This window comes from Bos javanicus, chromosome 22, assembly GCF_032452875.1.
Source record: "Bos javanicus breed banteng chromosome 22, ARS-OSU_banteng_1.0, whole genome shotgun sequence".
NCBI lineage: Eukaryota > Metazoa > Chordata > Mammalia > Artiodactyla > Bovidae > Bos > Bos javanicus.
The window spans coordinates 12,180,501-12,197,660 of NC_083889.1; the positions used below are offsets into that span (position 1 = coordinate 12,180,501).

General features: G+C 41.4%; 1 protein-coding gene across 1 annotated transcript in view; it reads right to left on the reverse strand.

The window, feature by feature from the left end:
• Nucleotides 1–17,160, reverse strand: part of SCN10A (sodium voltage-gated channel alpha subunit 10) — a 92,264-nt gene that overhangs the window by 60,273 nt on the left and 14,831 nt on the right. Inside the window, exons 4-7 of the mRNA XM_061395969.1 lie at nucleotides 5,878–6,006; nucleotides 3,903–3,994; nucleotides 1,508–1,699; nucleotides 1,022–1,088 (exon numbers count right to left, since the gene is read on the reverse strand). Of these exons, the coding sequence (XP_061251953.1) occupies nucleotides 1,022–1,088; nucleotides 1,508–1,699; nucleotides 3,903–3,994; nucleotides 5,878–6,006 (480 nt within the window). The remainder of the gene's footprint in view (nucleotides 1–1,021; nucleotides 1,089–1,507; nucleotides 1,700–3,902; nucleotides 3,995–5,877; nucleotides 6,007–17,160) is intronic.

Here is a 17,160-nt window from a genome sequence, read left to right on the forward strand (position 1 = left end):
AGTTTACATAAAAATCGAAATTTCCTGTCTCTCTTTTAAAAACCTGGATCATCTGGAAGCAGTGGATCCATGTTTCCACATGATAACCAAAAGCTGAACTGGGAAGTGGCTGCCACTTTGGCTGGTGCGTTAACTCTCATGGTCTTGGTACCCACCCAGCCCATTCCTCACATTCTAGACACATGTTGTTTTGTGTCTGACCTCTGTAAGAATTTGAAATTGCAAAGTCTGAGGCATGTGTCTCTTCCTCAATTATATGAGGATAATGAAACCCATGTGATGGAGTTGTGACAACTAAATGAAGAGCATTTGACACAAAACATATTTAATAAATATTACTTCCTTTCTTGGGCAGATTGTTTGCAAAAATGACCATAATTATTCCCTTTCCCGTCTCCATACCCCTTTCAATATGATGTTGCAAGTTTTCCCATCAAGAGGTGAGTCTGTTCCTCCATTTCTTGGATCTGGACTCACTTGTGCCCTGTAACTTGGGTCAACAGGATGCAGTAGAAGTGACATTATGCCAGTTGTAAGCCTAGGCCTCCAGAGACCTTGCACATTTCCATTCTCTCTCTCGGAATCCTGCCTCCAATAGGAGAATAAGCCTGGGCTAGTCTGCTGGGGGGTGAGAAACCATGCGGAACAGAGACAAGACACCCAAGCTGAGGCCATCCTGGATCAGCTGGACCCCTGCTAATCTGTCCACTGTCTGCAGATGCATGAATGAGTCCAGTCAATGTCAGAGGAACACCAGGCTGATCTCAGGTGCAGATGTACAGAACTGAGCTAAATAAATGGCTGGTGTTTTAAGTCACAAAAATCTTGGGGATGTTTGTTTCATAACAAGAGCTTACTCATACACTCTCTTCCCATGAGCCTGGGATGGCAGAGGCCATGGCTTATTAATTTCCACATTTTCCTCAGGACTTTCAACCTAGGCTTTACCCAGAAAGAACTGATGACAAAAAGGAGGAAGGGCTGCTGGGCACTGGTGTTTTGTTATGGCTTGAACACTCACCCTGCATCAGATCCATTGCCACAGAGTAAGGGGTCAGAAGTGCCTTCCTTGTTGGTATAGTAATCTGCAAAATAAAGGAAGAAGCAGAAGTCTCACATATGGTTCTCAACCCTCAACGCAAGCCTTGAGTGGTGAAAGCAACACCTGCTGAGACTTCTGCCTGAGCAAGGAGGATATCCTTGACTGCGTGCCCTCCGTGGGTATGCTGGGAGCTGGGAAGGGGAAATGTCTCATCTGGGAAGAGAGAAGCTGAGCTGTGGCCTCAGCCTTGTGCAGAGGCAGAATCCTCCAGCAGAGGCAGAATGACTTGCCTCTGGACTCATTTCCTTGTGAAAGGGACATTGGACAACCGAGAATGGGGGTCCCCAAAGTAAAACACAACTCATGAGAAGAATTTCAATCAAAATATATGTCTGCACAGGTATAAAGAGGCGTCACACTCCCCACCAACCAGACCTTGGTCCCCTTGGCAGTAATTCCACTCCCGATTTTCGTGAGAGGAGTAATTGGCTGTCTCATTGACAACCATGCAGTTCTTGACACATTTGTTCTTGAGGTTGCCCTTGAAGAGCTGCAGGCCCACCAGGGCAAAGACACTCAGGCAGAAGACAGTGAGAATGGTCACGTCAGCCAGCTTCTTCACCGAGTGGATCAGGGCCCCCACGATGACCTTCAGCCCTGTGGGAAGATGACAGTGGTACTTCTACATGGATGACGTCGCACACACAGAGCACACACGTGTGCCTGGCACGCTTGCATCTTAGCCTTCCTACCCTTTCATTACACACAGGTGTGAGATATTTTACAAACTCTAGGGCAGTTTCAAGCCCAGTCCCTCATCTGAACCTTGCCATAAGCCTGAGAGGCAGATAGGAAGAGAATATTGTCCAATTGTAAAGATGAGGCAACTGAGACCCAGGCTATGCATTATTAAAATCTTCTTAAAGTGAATAAATTCCAGACAGTAGCAATCTGATGAAAAAATAATTATTGAGTGCCTGCTGTGCTCCAGGTACTAGGCCTAGCAGGAGGCTGCCAATTTCACTCCAGTCATTTGGTATCTGTCTGTCTGTCCTTATCTCAGTCCTGGGAGGCAGCTTGAGGCTTGGGGACATAGGAACATTGGTGTGTGAGAGAGAGCAAGAGAAAGGAGGAGAAGAAGAAAAGAAGAAAGGAGGAAAAGAGGAAGAGGAGGAAAAGGAAAGAAAGAGGAGGAGGTGGAAGAAAAGGAAGAAGAAGGAAGAAATGGAGAGAGGGAGGGAGAGATACAGGGAGATAGAACAAGACAGGGACAGAAAGACAGAGGGATGAGCACAGCAATAGAGTGAGGCCATGAGAGCCACTGAGAGCCACTGAGGAAGAAACAGAGAATCTGAGCTGCTCAGATGGGGCCCCTGCTTGTTTAAGGAAGGATGATTTATTGCTCTGGCAAAGGAAATCACCTTCTTTGGAAAAGCAGATTTCTAAGTAACAGAAAGAGCTCTAAGCAGAGAAGCAAGCTGCGATCTAGCCTTGCCTTGTCTTTTTGGCCAAATAATCCACCGAGCACCCTCTGCCCTGCTTGGTTCCCTCTCAGGAGCCAAGCAATGGTTAAGGCACTGGTCTGTTGTGGGGCTGTCTGACGAGTGAGGGAGAACTCGATAGCATCAGTGAGTAGGTGGGCACATAGAGAAACAGTCCATCACAGAAGCCTGGGGGTGGGCGTAGGGTCGGGTGGGGGGTTGAGGAAGATGGGAAGGACCAGGGAGCCTCTTTGAGGAAGTCAGAGCATGGCAGAACCCTGAGGATGCGTATGAATTGAGTGAAGAGGAGAAGGGACTTTCCTAACAGAGGAGCAGTGTGGCCTGGGGCTGCGTGATGAGCAAAAGCTATGAGTATCTGTGGAACCACAGGAAGCTTCTGGAGGTGGGTACAGGAGAGAGATGAGGCAGGAGGGGAGTCTCCATAGGCCAGGTGTTGTACACAAAATTCAGGGTCTTCCTGGCTGAGTAGGTGAGAGAGATACTAAGGGGAAGAACTGACTACTTATTGCTGTGATTCTCTTCATGAAGAAAATGATTCTTCATGATTTTCTTTGTTCAGTGGAAGTTGGCAAAGACTTTCCAGTCATTTCCTGCAGAGCCAGATGCAGAACTGTGGAAAGGGACTTCTCTAGCGTATGTATTTCTGTTTCCAGGTGAGGGCAGGGGTTTTTGGGTGAGGGAGGGGAGACAACCCATTAGGCCACAAGGGGGAAGCCTTGAGTCCCATCTCAAGGCCATTACCTGGTCTCAGGCCTCACCATCCCCTCCATCAACCCAGAGGGGGTTGAGGAGTATCATGTGGCAACAGAGATATTGGAGGCCCAATAAGATCAGCCCTGGGGGACTATTTCCATTTCTGAATTGTCTGTAATCAAGAATTGTCTAATTATTTTCTCTTCTGTGGGTCTGAAGGCAGGGCTGAGGCTTATATGTTCAGATTCATGAAAATGGGAAAGACAACCACCAGAGCCTAGGACTGCCTTTTCCCTTCTTCTCTGTTTTCAAGCTTACATTTTGGTTTCAAGTATAAAAGAATCTGACTGGAGGCTTGCCTGAATCCCACAATGAGAATGTAAAACAAGGACCTGATCTTTTTGTCCGTTATGGACAGCATGAGTTACTCTGGATAGAGCGCTGGCTAAGAATCAGGACACGAGGTTTCCAGGTCACAACTGCCTCTAGTGATGAGGATTTGGGATTGTGTTTTCTACTCTCTGGGCCTCAGTTTCTCTCTTAAATGAGGACAATAGTCCATATTCTGGCAATTTATAGGCTGTTTATGAAAATCAAAGTGGGATGTTAGGCTGTGGAAACCAATATAAGCTCTATGAGTAAATATGCTGGTTAAAGCCACTCACCTGGGATCACAGACACGGTTTTTAAAGCTCTAAGGACTCTGAACGTCCGCAGGCCTGAGATCCCTCGGAGATCTGTCACTTCACCAGCGTAGCTGTAGGACCAGAAATCAGTCAGCATCTCTGCATGAACAGGGTCTTGGGAATTTATGCAGCATAAACACAGGCAATTTTGGGCAACACAAGCCTAGGAAGTACCCAGAACAGACTCTGAGAATCTACTGGCACTTGCATCCATGGACTGACATGAACCCTGATTTAATTATGGCAATATTTTTCAGAGTGGCCTCTTTGAGAAGATGCAAGAACTTCCCTGGTGGCTCAGTGGTAAAGAATCCGCCTGCAATGCAGGACACCTAGCTTCAATCCCTGGGTCAGGAAGATTCCCTGGAGAAGGAAATGGCAACCCACTCCAATATTCTTATCTGGGAAATCCCATGGACAGAGGAGCCTGGTGGGCTACAGTCCATGGGATAACAAGAGTTGGACATGACTTAGCAGCTAAACCACCACCACACCATTGTGATCTAGAAGATTCTGTGTACTACCATGCAGATGGTGTGTGGCCAACCCATCTCCTTGGGCACTGGTTCCTCAGGGAAAGATCTTCATGTTCAGGAGGTACAAAGCTGATCCACTTTGACAGGCCAATTATCAGCTCAGATTTAAGGTCTCCAACTTCTCCCTGAGGGTATGGGACTAACTCTGGAAAATGACTCCCAAAGCAAGAGTCTTTGGCAAAGATACCCTGGGCCACAGAGTCCCAAATGATGAAGCTGGAAAGAGATAAAGATAACACCCCCAGAATGGCAGCCTGTTTCACTTCAGTCACTCAGTCATCATGTCCAACTCTTTGCGACCTCATGGACTGCGGCACGCCAGGCCTCCCTGTCCATCACCAACTCCCAGAGTTTACTCAAACTCATGTCCATTGAGTCAGTGATGCCATCCAACCATCTCATCTTCTGTCATCCGCTTCTCCTCCTGCCTTCAATCTTTCCCAGCAAATGAGTCACTTTTCAAATGAGTCACTTCTTCGCATCAGGTGGCCAAAGTATCGGAGTTTCAGCTTCAGCATCAGTCCTTCCAATGAATATTCAGGACCGATTTTCTTTAGGATTGACTAGTTGGATCTCCTTGCAGTTCAAGGGGCTCTCAAGAGTCCTCTCCAACACCACAGTTCAAAAGCATCAATTCTTCATCTCTCAGCTTTCTTTATAGTCCAACTCTCACATCCATACATGACTACTGGAAAAGCCATAGCTTTGACTAGATGGACCTTTGTTGGCAAAGTCATGTCTCTGCTTTTTAATATGCTGTCTAGGTTGGTCATAGCTTTTCTTCCAAGGAGCAAAAACTAAAAGCATCTTTTAATTTCACGGCTCCAATCACCGTCTGCAGTGATTTTGGAGCCCCCAAAACACAAGTATGTCACTGTTTCCATTGTTTCCCCATCTATTTACCATGAAGTGATGGGACCAGATGCCATGATCTTAGTTTTCTGAATGTTGAGCTTTAAGCCAGCTTTTTCATCCTCCTCTTTCACTTTCGTCAAGAGGCTCTTTAGTTCTTCACTTTCTGCCATAAGGGTGGTGTCATCTGCGTATCTGAGATTATTGATATTTCTCCTGGCAATCTTGATTCCAGCTTGTGCTTCATCCAACCCAGCACTTCACGATGTACTCTGCAAATAAGTTAAATAAGCAGGATGACAATATACAGCCTTGGAGTATTTTTTTTCCCAATTTGGAACCAGTCTGTTGTTCCATATCCGGTTCTAACTGTTCCTTCTTGACCTGCATACAGGTTTCTCAGGAGGTAGGTAAGGTGGTCTGATATTCTCATCTCTTAAAGAATTTTCCACAGTTTGTTGTGATCCACACAGTCAAAGGCTTTGGCATAATCAAAAAAGCAGAAGTAGATGTTTTTCTGGACACACCTATAATGTGTGTCCAGATCAATGTGGAGAAATACTCACGCCAGAGTGATGACACTGAAATCCAGCCAGTTCCAAGGATCTCTCAGGTAAGTGAACTCATTTAGACAAAATCCTCTTGCCAATATCTTTATCAAGGCTTCAAAGGTATAGATGACAGTGAAGACATATCTGGGAGGGAAGATGGAAAGGGAGTGTTAACTGCATCTTGGAGAGAGCTCAGAGAGAGAGTGGTTGTGATTGTTCCAAAGGAGAATGTGCAAAGAGCATCCAAGGTAGGGAAGGAGACGAGGGGAGGCTAGGGAGATGAGCCGCAGATGGAGGAACTCAGCGGAGTCGCAGAGATGGCTGGGGTGGGGAGGGACGTACGTGGCTGGGATGACTAGCAGCCTCGGCTGCTCTGAAGGTGGGCAGAGGGTGAGGGCATGCAACCACCGCAGGGTTCCAAACAAAGCTCTTCCTGTTCCATGAGGTTCCTCAAGGCTCCCTGCCCTGAAGGAAGCCGGCAGTTCCTCCCTCAATTTGACTGAAAATATGGAAGAGGGAGGAGATCTGACTGCATCCCCTCTCTCCAGACTTCTCTGCTTCCCAGTCTTTTCTTCTCATGCCATGCTTGGCCTGCTGGCATTTCTGGCCTCAGGGATCCTGGTCTGTTTACTATCTAAAGCAGTAAATAACTAGGTGTCATGGAAGAGAAAAGCATCTGAATTCATACACATTTTCTCAGGAGGATGGGTCCTGTTAGAGGAAGTCATCTCAAAAGAGCCTTTTTATTCTGTTGGACACATTTTGGGTCTGGATTTGAGGAGAAGGCTCTGAAGCTGAGGTTGAGAGTAGGGGAGTGTTTCTCTAGTGTTCAGAATGCCTCACTCACCAACAGCAGTGGTTCTCAGACTCCAGCACAGATCTGACTGACCCCATGGAAAGCTTGTTCAAGCACAGATTTCCAGGTTGTCAGCCCAGAGTTTCTGATTCGGTAAGTCTGGGGTAGAGCCCAAGAATTTGCATTTCTAACAAGTTCCCAGCTCAGCCTAATGCTGCTGGCCTGAGGAACTACCCTTTGAGAACTACTGCCCAAAGGGACATAGATGCATGCATAAATCACACCTAATTTTAGATACCCTACATTTTTTTAAATTATAAGATTCTTTTTTTTAATTTTTTTTAAATTTATATTTATTTATTTTAATTGGAGGCTAATTACTTTACAATATTGTATTGGTTTTGCCATACATCAACAGAAACACTGGTATGAAAAATGAAAAGACTTTTGATTGAATATGGCAGATTGAAAATGTATTTACCTCCAACCTTTTGGAAATTCTTAAATGGTAGTAAAAGGAACTTTTAAAAAAGTATATATTCACTAGGGCAATGTAATGGAGAACACAACAGCATTTTGGAAATTAGAGTTAAGACGGATGAATGGTAACTGGCAGAGCAGACCCTGGAAAGCTGGAAGCAGGGACTTCCCAGAAGCAAGCCAACCCAGATAGCAGAGCTGCTTAGGACTTAGGGATGTTAAATGTCTCTGAAAGTGGAGCCCAGGGAGACAGGGGCAAGTGGGTCTGTAAAGAGAGCTTGAAAGTCTTTATTAACAAGCAATTGGGCTTTCTAAATACCACCCCACACCACCCATTCAGAGAGGAACTGCCTCCTCTGATCTGGAAATAGACTGACTGAATAAGAGGGAGAGAGCTGCATCCTGACACAGGGGTATGAAAGAAAAATTTACATATGTACTAAAAGGCAGCAACCCTGCCACCCACCCACTTCTTCCCCTCGGTAAGTTCCTATAAGCTTGGCAGTCAGGTTAACAGCTCAGGAAGATGCTGCCCTTTTAATATATTCAGGCAGCCACTGAGCATCAGGAATCTGAAGGATACTTCTAACACTAAAGACTAAAGGAACGAAACAGGAAAGAAAAAGAAAAAGGGAGAATGCAGATAGAAGTAGATTTAGGAAATATCCCGATCATTAATATTTTTAGAGAGTTAAGAGATGAGAAGACAGTGGGTACAAACAGAAGGCTACAAACTAGAACATTCAAAGGACAAAAGCGAACACTTTGAAAGCAAAAATATGATAGCAAAATTAAAACATTAATAGAAGGGCTAGAAACACAGTTGAAATCTCACAGAAAGTGGAACAAAAAGAAATAAATAAGAGGTGATTAAAAATATGAAAATTAGAGAATTAGACCAATAGGTACAATGTCTGATTAAAGGGAGATCCAAAAAGAAATAGAGAAGGAAATATACAGGAAAAAATTATCAAACAAATAGTATAAGAAAATTTCCCTAAACTGAAGGATCTAGTCAGTTAAAATATCCATGAGTGTTCAGGAAAATGAACGAAAAATGTTCATAGCAAGGCACAACACCACAAAATTTGAGAACATTTTACACAAACAAAAAAGCCTAACTTTCTCTGAAGGAGTGAAAATCAGAGGTTACATACAAAGGACTGAGAATCAAAATAGCACCAGATTTCTTCAGAGCGAAAATTGGAGGTTATAAGACAAAAGAACAATGCCTTAAATTTTTGAGGAAAATAATTTCTAATATAGAATTGCTTCTCCAGCTAAACTGTTTAGATGAGGGTAGAATAAAGATATGCCAAGTCTCAGAAAATTTATTTCCCACCAACCCATCTAAAAAAGTTACTAGATGCTGCTGCTGCTGCTGCTGCTAAGTCGCCTCAGTCCTGTCCGACTCTGTGCGACCCCATAGACGGCAGCCCACCAGGCTCCCCCGTCCCTGGGATTCTCCAGGCAAGAACACTGGAGTGGGTTGCCATTTCCTTCTCCAATGCATGAAGGTGAAAAGTGAAAGTGAAGTCGCTCAGTCGTGTCCGACTCTTCGCGACCCCATGGACTGCAGCCTACCAGGCTCCTCCGCCTATGGGATTTTTCAGGCAAGAGTACTGGAGTGGGGTGCCATTGCTTAGATGATATGTCCCACCAAAACAAGGAAGTAATCAATAAAGAGGAGGATATGGGATTCAGGGAAGTGACAAATGGGATCCAAAAGAGGATGGAGAAAGAAAAATCTCTGGAAAAGATCTGTTCATCACATTGAGGGAACATCTAGACCAAACTGAAGCAGCAGTTGAAGGACACTAAGAGGGATTTTCCCAAGAAAAATAGAAATCGATGGATAATCTGATACATTCAAGTAAACTTAAGCAATAATTAAACCTCTGGAGAAGACTTTGGGTACAAATTAGTGATAAATACATAGAAAACTGAGCAAAGGAAGAAATGAAGTCCTTATTAACTCCAGAGAAAGCAATATATATGTGTGTGTGTGTGTGTATATATATATATATATATATATATATATATAAGCAAAATATACTGCATGATACAGCTGTGAGTAGTATTTGCTTAGCAATACTATTCTATCATCGTATATATAGTCAGGCAGTGTCCATATTGTCTGATTCTCTAACCAAAAATTATAGCTATAATTTTTGAAAGAGAAAAAATAAGTGTAAATATTTTCTCTTTTCAGAAAGAGAAAATAAGTGTTTATATGTGGAGTTAATCCCTTTCTTTTCTATAACAGAAAGCCAATAGATAATATCTAATGTGGAAAAATTTTTTTAAAATAGTAGTCTGAGTATATTATTAGAGAACGAGAGGTATCAAAGAAAGCAGTAGGCAAAAAAAAAAAAAAAGAAAAAACCAGAGTGGTTGCCTCTAAAAATACAGATTAGGTGTGAGGAGATGAGAAACAGGAAATTGCTGTTTTTGTTTGAATCTTTATGGAGCTGTGTGACCTTTTAAACCTTGTATCTGTGTATCTTAACTAAAAGTAAAAATCAGATTAAAGAGCAAATAGCAGTAACGTTTTTTTCCTATCTGTGAGAGGAGAAATGCTGTTTGAAATCATTCACAAAGAAATCTATATCTGGCTGGGGAGCTGCTTGAGCTGTCAGCTCCCATAGCTTGTTGGGTTTCCCCCCGCTCTTTATGTTTTCTAAATTAGAAAATCTTAACTCAGAATTATAGGTTGTTGGGAAGCTTTGACAGATTATTTCTGGCCTTTCACATCAAATTCAGATCTAGAAATTATGGAGAGAGTTCTCTCTGAAGACTATTTTCAGAGTTTCACCAGAGGACAAGAGCCCGGCTTAGTGCCACTGCAAGCCAGGTAAAAGGTCTCAGCTGGGGAGACAGCAGCTGACGGAGTTACATCCTCTCTCTGGTGACATTAGCCTCACAGGGTATGTTTGCATGTTCAGATGCAGCATTTGGATGTGATTTTTAATATGCAAAGACATACCTTAAGTGTTTTTCCTGATAAGTGAAGAAAATCATTGGTACTGGGAAAATGTCGAACTCTCAGCCACTGAGCTGTTTGCACCACTGTTCAGTTTTAAGAAGTTGTGATATTTAATCGTTTAAAAACTCTGGTATTTAGATCCTGAAGTCAAAGATCCAGACTATTCAACATCCTAAATATATTACTGAGACATGCTATGCATAGCCACAGAAATACTCATTTTAAAAGATTTGATTTCTTAGTAGAAAACACTGCAAAACCTTTCTTTGTTGTTGTTGTTTGCCAGCCAGAGCAATTCAGTGTGCAAAAGTATCCTGTACTCACTTTTTGTTTCAGTCCTATTGGCTGAGGAGACATATACTAATGACCACAATCAGTTTATAATCACAACTTCCATGATGTCCCTCAACAGCAAATCAGGGTCTGGAGGCATGCTATAGACAGACCTCCACTATTTTCACCAATAAGCACCATACTGCATCTGGAAGCAACATCTTCCATTGATATAGTGGAAGATACATTTCCTTGCTGCTCATGTAGCTAGAGCTTCTTTAATATCAATTTAACTATCTTTTCTTTCCATTGTGGTAAAATACATATAATAAAAAACTTACTACTTTAAATAACCATTTTAAGTATATAATTCAGCAGCATTAAATACATTCATAAAATTGTGCAAACATCACCAAAGTATATCCATCTCTAAAACTTTTTCATCATCTCAAACAGAAACTTATTAGGCAACTCCCCATTTCTCCTTCCCCTGTTCCCTGACAACCACTATTCTACCTTCCCCGTCTCCATAAATTTGCCTATTCTAGGTACCTAGTATAAGAGGAATCATATCAATACAATACTGGTCCTTTTTCGTATCTGGCAAATTCAATTTAGCATAGTATTTTAAAGCTTCATCCATGTTGTGGCAAATATCAGAATCTCATTCATTTTTAAGGCTGAACAATATTTCATCATATATACATACCACATTTTGTTTACCATTTATTTCTTGGACATTTGTCCATTTATCTGTTGATGGGACATTTGGAAACCACTTTTCAAGTATTGTGAATAATGCCTCTATGAACATTGGTGTAGGAGTTAATGTACTTTTTAAAGTCTATTTCATAATTGACAAACTAAGTTTAATTAAACCAGAAATCTCTTCTTTTAAAATCAGCTTCATGAAAAATAGGTCAAAAAGCTATCGAATACTTCTCTCTCACATATATGGTGAATCTATACTGACAACTGATTTATTCAATCATTTTACTCAACTATGAAGTACAGTGTCTGCTTGTTTACATACATAACAGTCATCGATTTTTAAATGCCAGTCACATTATAAGAAATCCAATAGCTCTGATAAAGGAATTGTACTGATTATTTCTTGCTTTCTTTCCAACTACAATATTTGTTATTTTTGAAGCTAGTTTTGTATCTTATCAGCAAAGGTATAATTGTGCTTATTTTTGCTATGAAGGCAAATGATGACTCTATAGTTTTTATATCTTTCAACCTTTAACATGGAATTTTTACAATTTTGTACTGGAAATCCTTTTTTTTGCGTTTGTACTAGGGACAGTCAGTTGGTTTAAAAGTGAGGTTGATAAATTAGAATATAGTATGGAAGTTTTTGGAAGTCTTCTATTATTATTTGATAAAATGTTAAGGGATAATAAATTAGGTATTAGAACAAAGGGGCTTCCCTGGTGGCTCAGACAATAAAGAATCTGCCTGCAATGTAGGAGACCTAGGTTTGACCCCTGAGTTGGGAAGATTCCCTGGAGAAGGAAATGGCGACCCACTCCAGTATTCTTGCCTGGAGAATTCCAGGGACAGAGGAGTCTGGAGAGCTACAGTCCATGGGGTCGCAAAGAGTCAGACATGACTGAGCAACTAATACACACACTCTTGACCAAAAGGATCATTGATCCAATAAAATGTATCATTATTCATTGTCATCTCCCTGTTTTCTTATTTATTTTTATCTGCTTTTGTATGATTATCCACATTGATTGTCCACTTATTACATACAGAGTCAAGCTTTTTGCTTTGATGAAGTCCATTTATTACTTATAGGATTTATTTTTCTATTTTCATCACTATTATATTTCTGCAAATCACTTTTACAATGATAGTTCATTCTTTGAATTGTGATACTATGCAATGGTAATGATGAAAAATGCAAGTTTAACAAAAGTAAATGACAAATGTAAACATAATGAAATAGGATAATAAAATACATTAATTAAGATAGAGGATTAATTCCATAACTAACTCCATGTTAACCAGTATGAACTAAGGCAGTCCTTGAAGTTCATACACTGCTCTAAAAAACATGAAAAGTCAGAAATTCTATGTAAATGACAATTAATTTTACATTTCAGATTTTTAAATGATCTGTGCGTAAAATGATTACATTGCTTTTTCTTCTGAATCTGTCAAATGTTTTAGAAGCTACTGAGAGATTTTTAGTGAAAATTCTTTGATCACTTATTGAGAAATGCCATGGGGGGATGGAGAGCTGAATTGTTCTGCAGAGCAGAGTGAGAACTTGGAGTTCTCAGGGCCAATATAGAAGGAAGACAGTGAAGCCGAGATGGAAAAGCAACCCAAAGGGTTGGCTCATGAGAGAGGATTATAAGTCAGCCTCATTTACCTAGACAGATCAAATGAAATGTTGGCAAACTGAATCCAGCATTGATCAAGCTAGAAGCATTAAAAGAGATTAGCAAATTTATTATTGTAACCTACTATATTAATAAATAAAAGACTATGTGATAATAAGAATAGAAATATTGATAAAAACCAATACTCATTCAAAATGAAACTCTTAAACCAGAAGTGAAAAGGAATTTCCATAACTTGATAAGGGAAGTATCTTATAAGAATCCCATAGTCATCATGATAATAGTGAAATATTAGATGCATATTCTTTAGAACCAAGAACAAAAGAAATATGGTCACTATTATAGCATCAATTCAGCATTGTCCTGAAAGTCCTGGCCAGTTTAATAAGACAGGAAAAATAAACAAGTGGTATAAGAATCATAAAGAAAGAAGCAATTTCCTCATTATTTGCAGATGATATAACTGTTTGAATAATAATTGTTAAGGAGTTCTGCAAGGTTGCTGAATGCAAAACCAATATACATAAATTTAATAACATCAATTTATTTTAGCAATAGAAATATTCAAAAGGGTAACAAAATGGTAATGTATCTAGAGACAAGATACGTAAGAACTTTACAGAAGATGTCAACTCTTATGGAAGAATATAAAAGAAAGCTTATATAAATTGGGAGATACAATTATATATGTTATAAAAGTGACAATTTTTCCTGTAGAGTAAAGTCACTCAGTCATGTCTGACTTTTTGTGACCCCATGGACAGTAGCCTACCAGGCTCCTCCATCCATAGAATTTTCCAGGCAAGAGTACTGGAGTGGGTTGCCATTTCCTTCTCCAGGGGGTCTTCCCAACCCAGGAACTGAACCTGGGTCTCCCGCCTTGCAGGCAGACACTTTAACCTCTGAGCCACTAGGCCTCCCTAGATTTAAGGGACTAGATCTGATAGATAGAGTGCCTGATGAACTATGGATGGACATTTGTGGCACTGTACAGGAGACAGGGATCAAGACCATTCCCATGGAAAAGAAATGCAAAAAACCAAAATGGCTGTCTGGGGAGACCTTACAAATAGCTGTGAAAAGAAGAGAAGCAAAAAGCAAAGGAGAAAAGGAAAGATATAAGCATCTGAATGCAGAGTTCCAAAGAATAGCAAGAAAAGATAAGAAGCCTTCCTCAGCAATCAATGCAAAGAAATAGAGGAAAACAACAGAATGGGAAAGACTAGAGATCTCTTCAACAAAATTAGAGATACCAAGGGAACATTTCATGCAAAGATGGGCTCGATAAAGGACAGAAATGGTATGGACCTAATAGAAGCAGAAGATATAAAGAAGAGATGGCAAGAATACACAGAACAACTGTACAAAAAAGATCTTCATGATCAAGATAATCACGATGGTGTGATCACTCACCTAGAGCCAGACATCCTGGAATGTGAAGTCACATGGGCCTTAGAAAGCATCACTACAAACAAAGCTAGTGGAGGTGATGGAATTCCAGTTGGGCTATTCCAAATCCTGAAAGATGATGCTGTGAAAGTGCTGCACTCAATATGCCAGCAAATTTGGAAAACTCAGCAGTGGCCACAGGACTGGAAAAGGTCAGTTTTCATTCCAATCCCAAAGAAAGGCAATTCCAAAGAATGCTCAAACTACCACACAATTGCACTCATCTCACACGCTAGTAAAGTAATGCTCAAAATTCTCCAAGCCAGGCTTCAGCAATATGTGAACCGTGAACTTCCAGATGTTCAAGTTGGATTTAGAAAAGGCAGAAGAAACAGAGATCAAATTGCCAACATCCGCTGGATCATGGAAAAAGCAAGAGAGTTCCAGAAAAACATCTATTTCTGCTTTATTGACTATGCCAAAGCCTTTGACTGTGTGGATCACAATAAACTGTGGAAAATTCTGAAAGAGATGGGGATACCAGACCACCTGACCTACCTCTTGAGAAACCTATATGCTGGTCAGGAAGCAACAGTTAGAACTGAACGTGGAACAACAGATTGGTTCCAAATAGGAAAAGTAGTACATCAAGGCTGTATATTGTCACCCTGCTTATTTAACTTATATGCAGAGTACATCATGAGAAACGCTGGGCTGGAAGAAGCACAAGCTGGAATCAAGATTGCTGGTAGAAATATCAATAACCCCAGATATGCAGATGACACCTCCCTTAGGCAGAAAGTGAAGAGGAACTAAAAAGCCTCTTGATGAAAGTAAAAGAGGAGAGTGAAAAAGTTGGCTTAAAGCTCAACATTCAGAAAACGAAGATCATGGCATCTGGTCCCATCACTTCATGGCAAACAGATGGAAACAGTGTCAGACTTTATTTTTTGGGCTCCAAAATCACTGCAGATGGTGATTGCAACCATGAAATTAAAAGATGTTTACTCCTTGGAAGGAAAGTTATGACCAACCTAGATAGCATATTCAAAAACAGAGACATTACTTTGCCAACAAAGGTCCGTCTAGTCAACGCTATAGTTTTTCCAGTAGTCATGTATGGATGTGAGAGTTGGACTGTGAAGAAAGCTGAGTGCCGAAGAATTGATGCTTTTGAACTGTGGTGTTGGAGAAGACTCTTGAGAGTCCCTTGGACTGCGAGGAGATCCAACCAGTCCATTCTGAAGGAGATCAGTCCTGGGTGTTCTTTGGAAGGACTGATGCTAAAGCTGAAACTCCAATACTTGGGCCACCTCATGCGAAGAGTTGACTCACTGGAAAAGACTCTGATGCTGGGAGGGATTGGGGGCAGGAGGAGAAGGGGACGACAGAGGATGAGATGGCTGGATGGCATAACTGACTCAACGGACGTGCGTCTGAGTGAACTCTGGGAGTTGGTGATGGACAGGGAGGCCTGGTGTGCTGCGATTCATGGGGTCGCAAAGAGTCGGACATGACTGAGTGACTGAGCTGAACTGAACTGAACTGAGCATGGCCCCGCCCATCAGAAAAAGTCCCAGTTTCCCCCTCAAGTCAGTCTCTCCCATCAGGAAGCTTCCATATGCCTCTTATCCTTCTCCACCAGAGGGCAGACAGACTGAAAATCACAATCACAGAAAACTAACCAATCTGATCACGTGGACAACAGCCTTGTCTAACTCAATGAAACTATGAGGCTGTGTAGGGCCACCCAAGATGGACGGGTCGTGGTGGAGAGTTCTGAAAAAACATGGTCTGCTGGAGAAGGGAATGGCAAATCACTTCAGTATTCTTGCCTTGAGAACTCCATGAACAGTATGAAAAGGCAAAAAGATAGCACACTGAAAGATGAACTCCCCAGGTTGGTAGGTGCCCAATATGCTACTAAGATCAGTGGGGAAATAACTACAGAAAGAATGAAGAGACGGAACCAAAGTAAAAACAACACCCAGTTGTGGATGTGACTGGTGATAGAAATAAAGCCCGATGCTGTAAAGAGCAATATTGCATAGGAACCTGGGATGTCAGGTCCATGAATCAAGGCAAATTGAAAGTGGTCAGACAGGAGATGGCAAGAGTGAACATCGACATTTTAGGAATCAGCAAACTAAAATAGACTGGAATGGGTGAGTTTAACTCAGATGACCATTATATCTGCTACTGTGGGCAAGAATCCCTTAGAAGAAATGGAGTAGCCATCATAGTTAACAAGAGAGTCCAAAATTCAGTATTTGGATGCAGTCTCAAAAAGAACAGAATGATCTCTGTTTCCAAGGCAAACCATTCAATATCACAGTAATCCAAGTCTATTCCCCAACCAGTAATGCTGAAGAAGCTGAAGTTGAACGGTTCTATGAAGACCTACAAGACCTTCTAGAACTAACATACCAAAAAGATGTCCTTTTCATTATTGGGGACTGGAATGCAAAAGTAGGAAGTCAAGAAATACCTGGAGTAGCAGGCAAATTTGGCCTTGGAGTACAGAATGAAGCAGGGCAAAGGCTAATAGAGTTTTACCAAGAGAATGCACTGGTCATAGCAAACACCCTCTTCCAAAAACACAAGATTCTACACATGGACATCACCAAGTGGTCAATACTGAAATCAGATTGATTATATTCTCTGCAGCCAAAGATGGAGAAGCTCTCTACATCAGCAAAAACAAGAGTGGGAGCTGATTGTGGCTCAGATCGTGAACTCCTTATTACCAAATTCAGACTTAAATTTCCCTACTTGAAGAAAGTAGGGAAAACCACTAGACCATTCAGGTATGACCTTGATCAAATCCCTTACGATTATACAGTGGAAGTGACAAATAGATTCAAGGGATTAGATCTGATAGATTACCTGAAGAACTATGGACAGAGGTTTGGACAGGAGGCAGTGATCAAGACCATCCCCAAGAAAAACAAATGCAAAAAGGCAAAATGGTTGTCTGAGGAGGCCTTAGAAATAGCTGTGAAAAGAAGAGAAGCGAA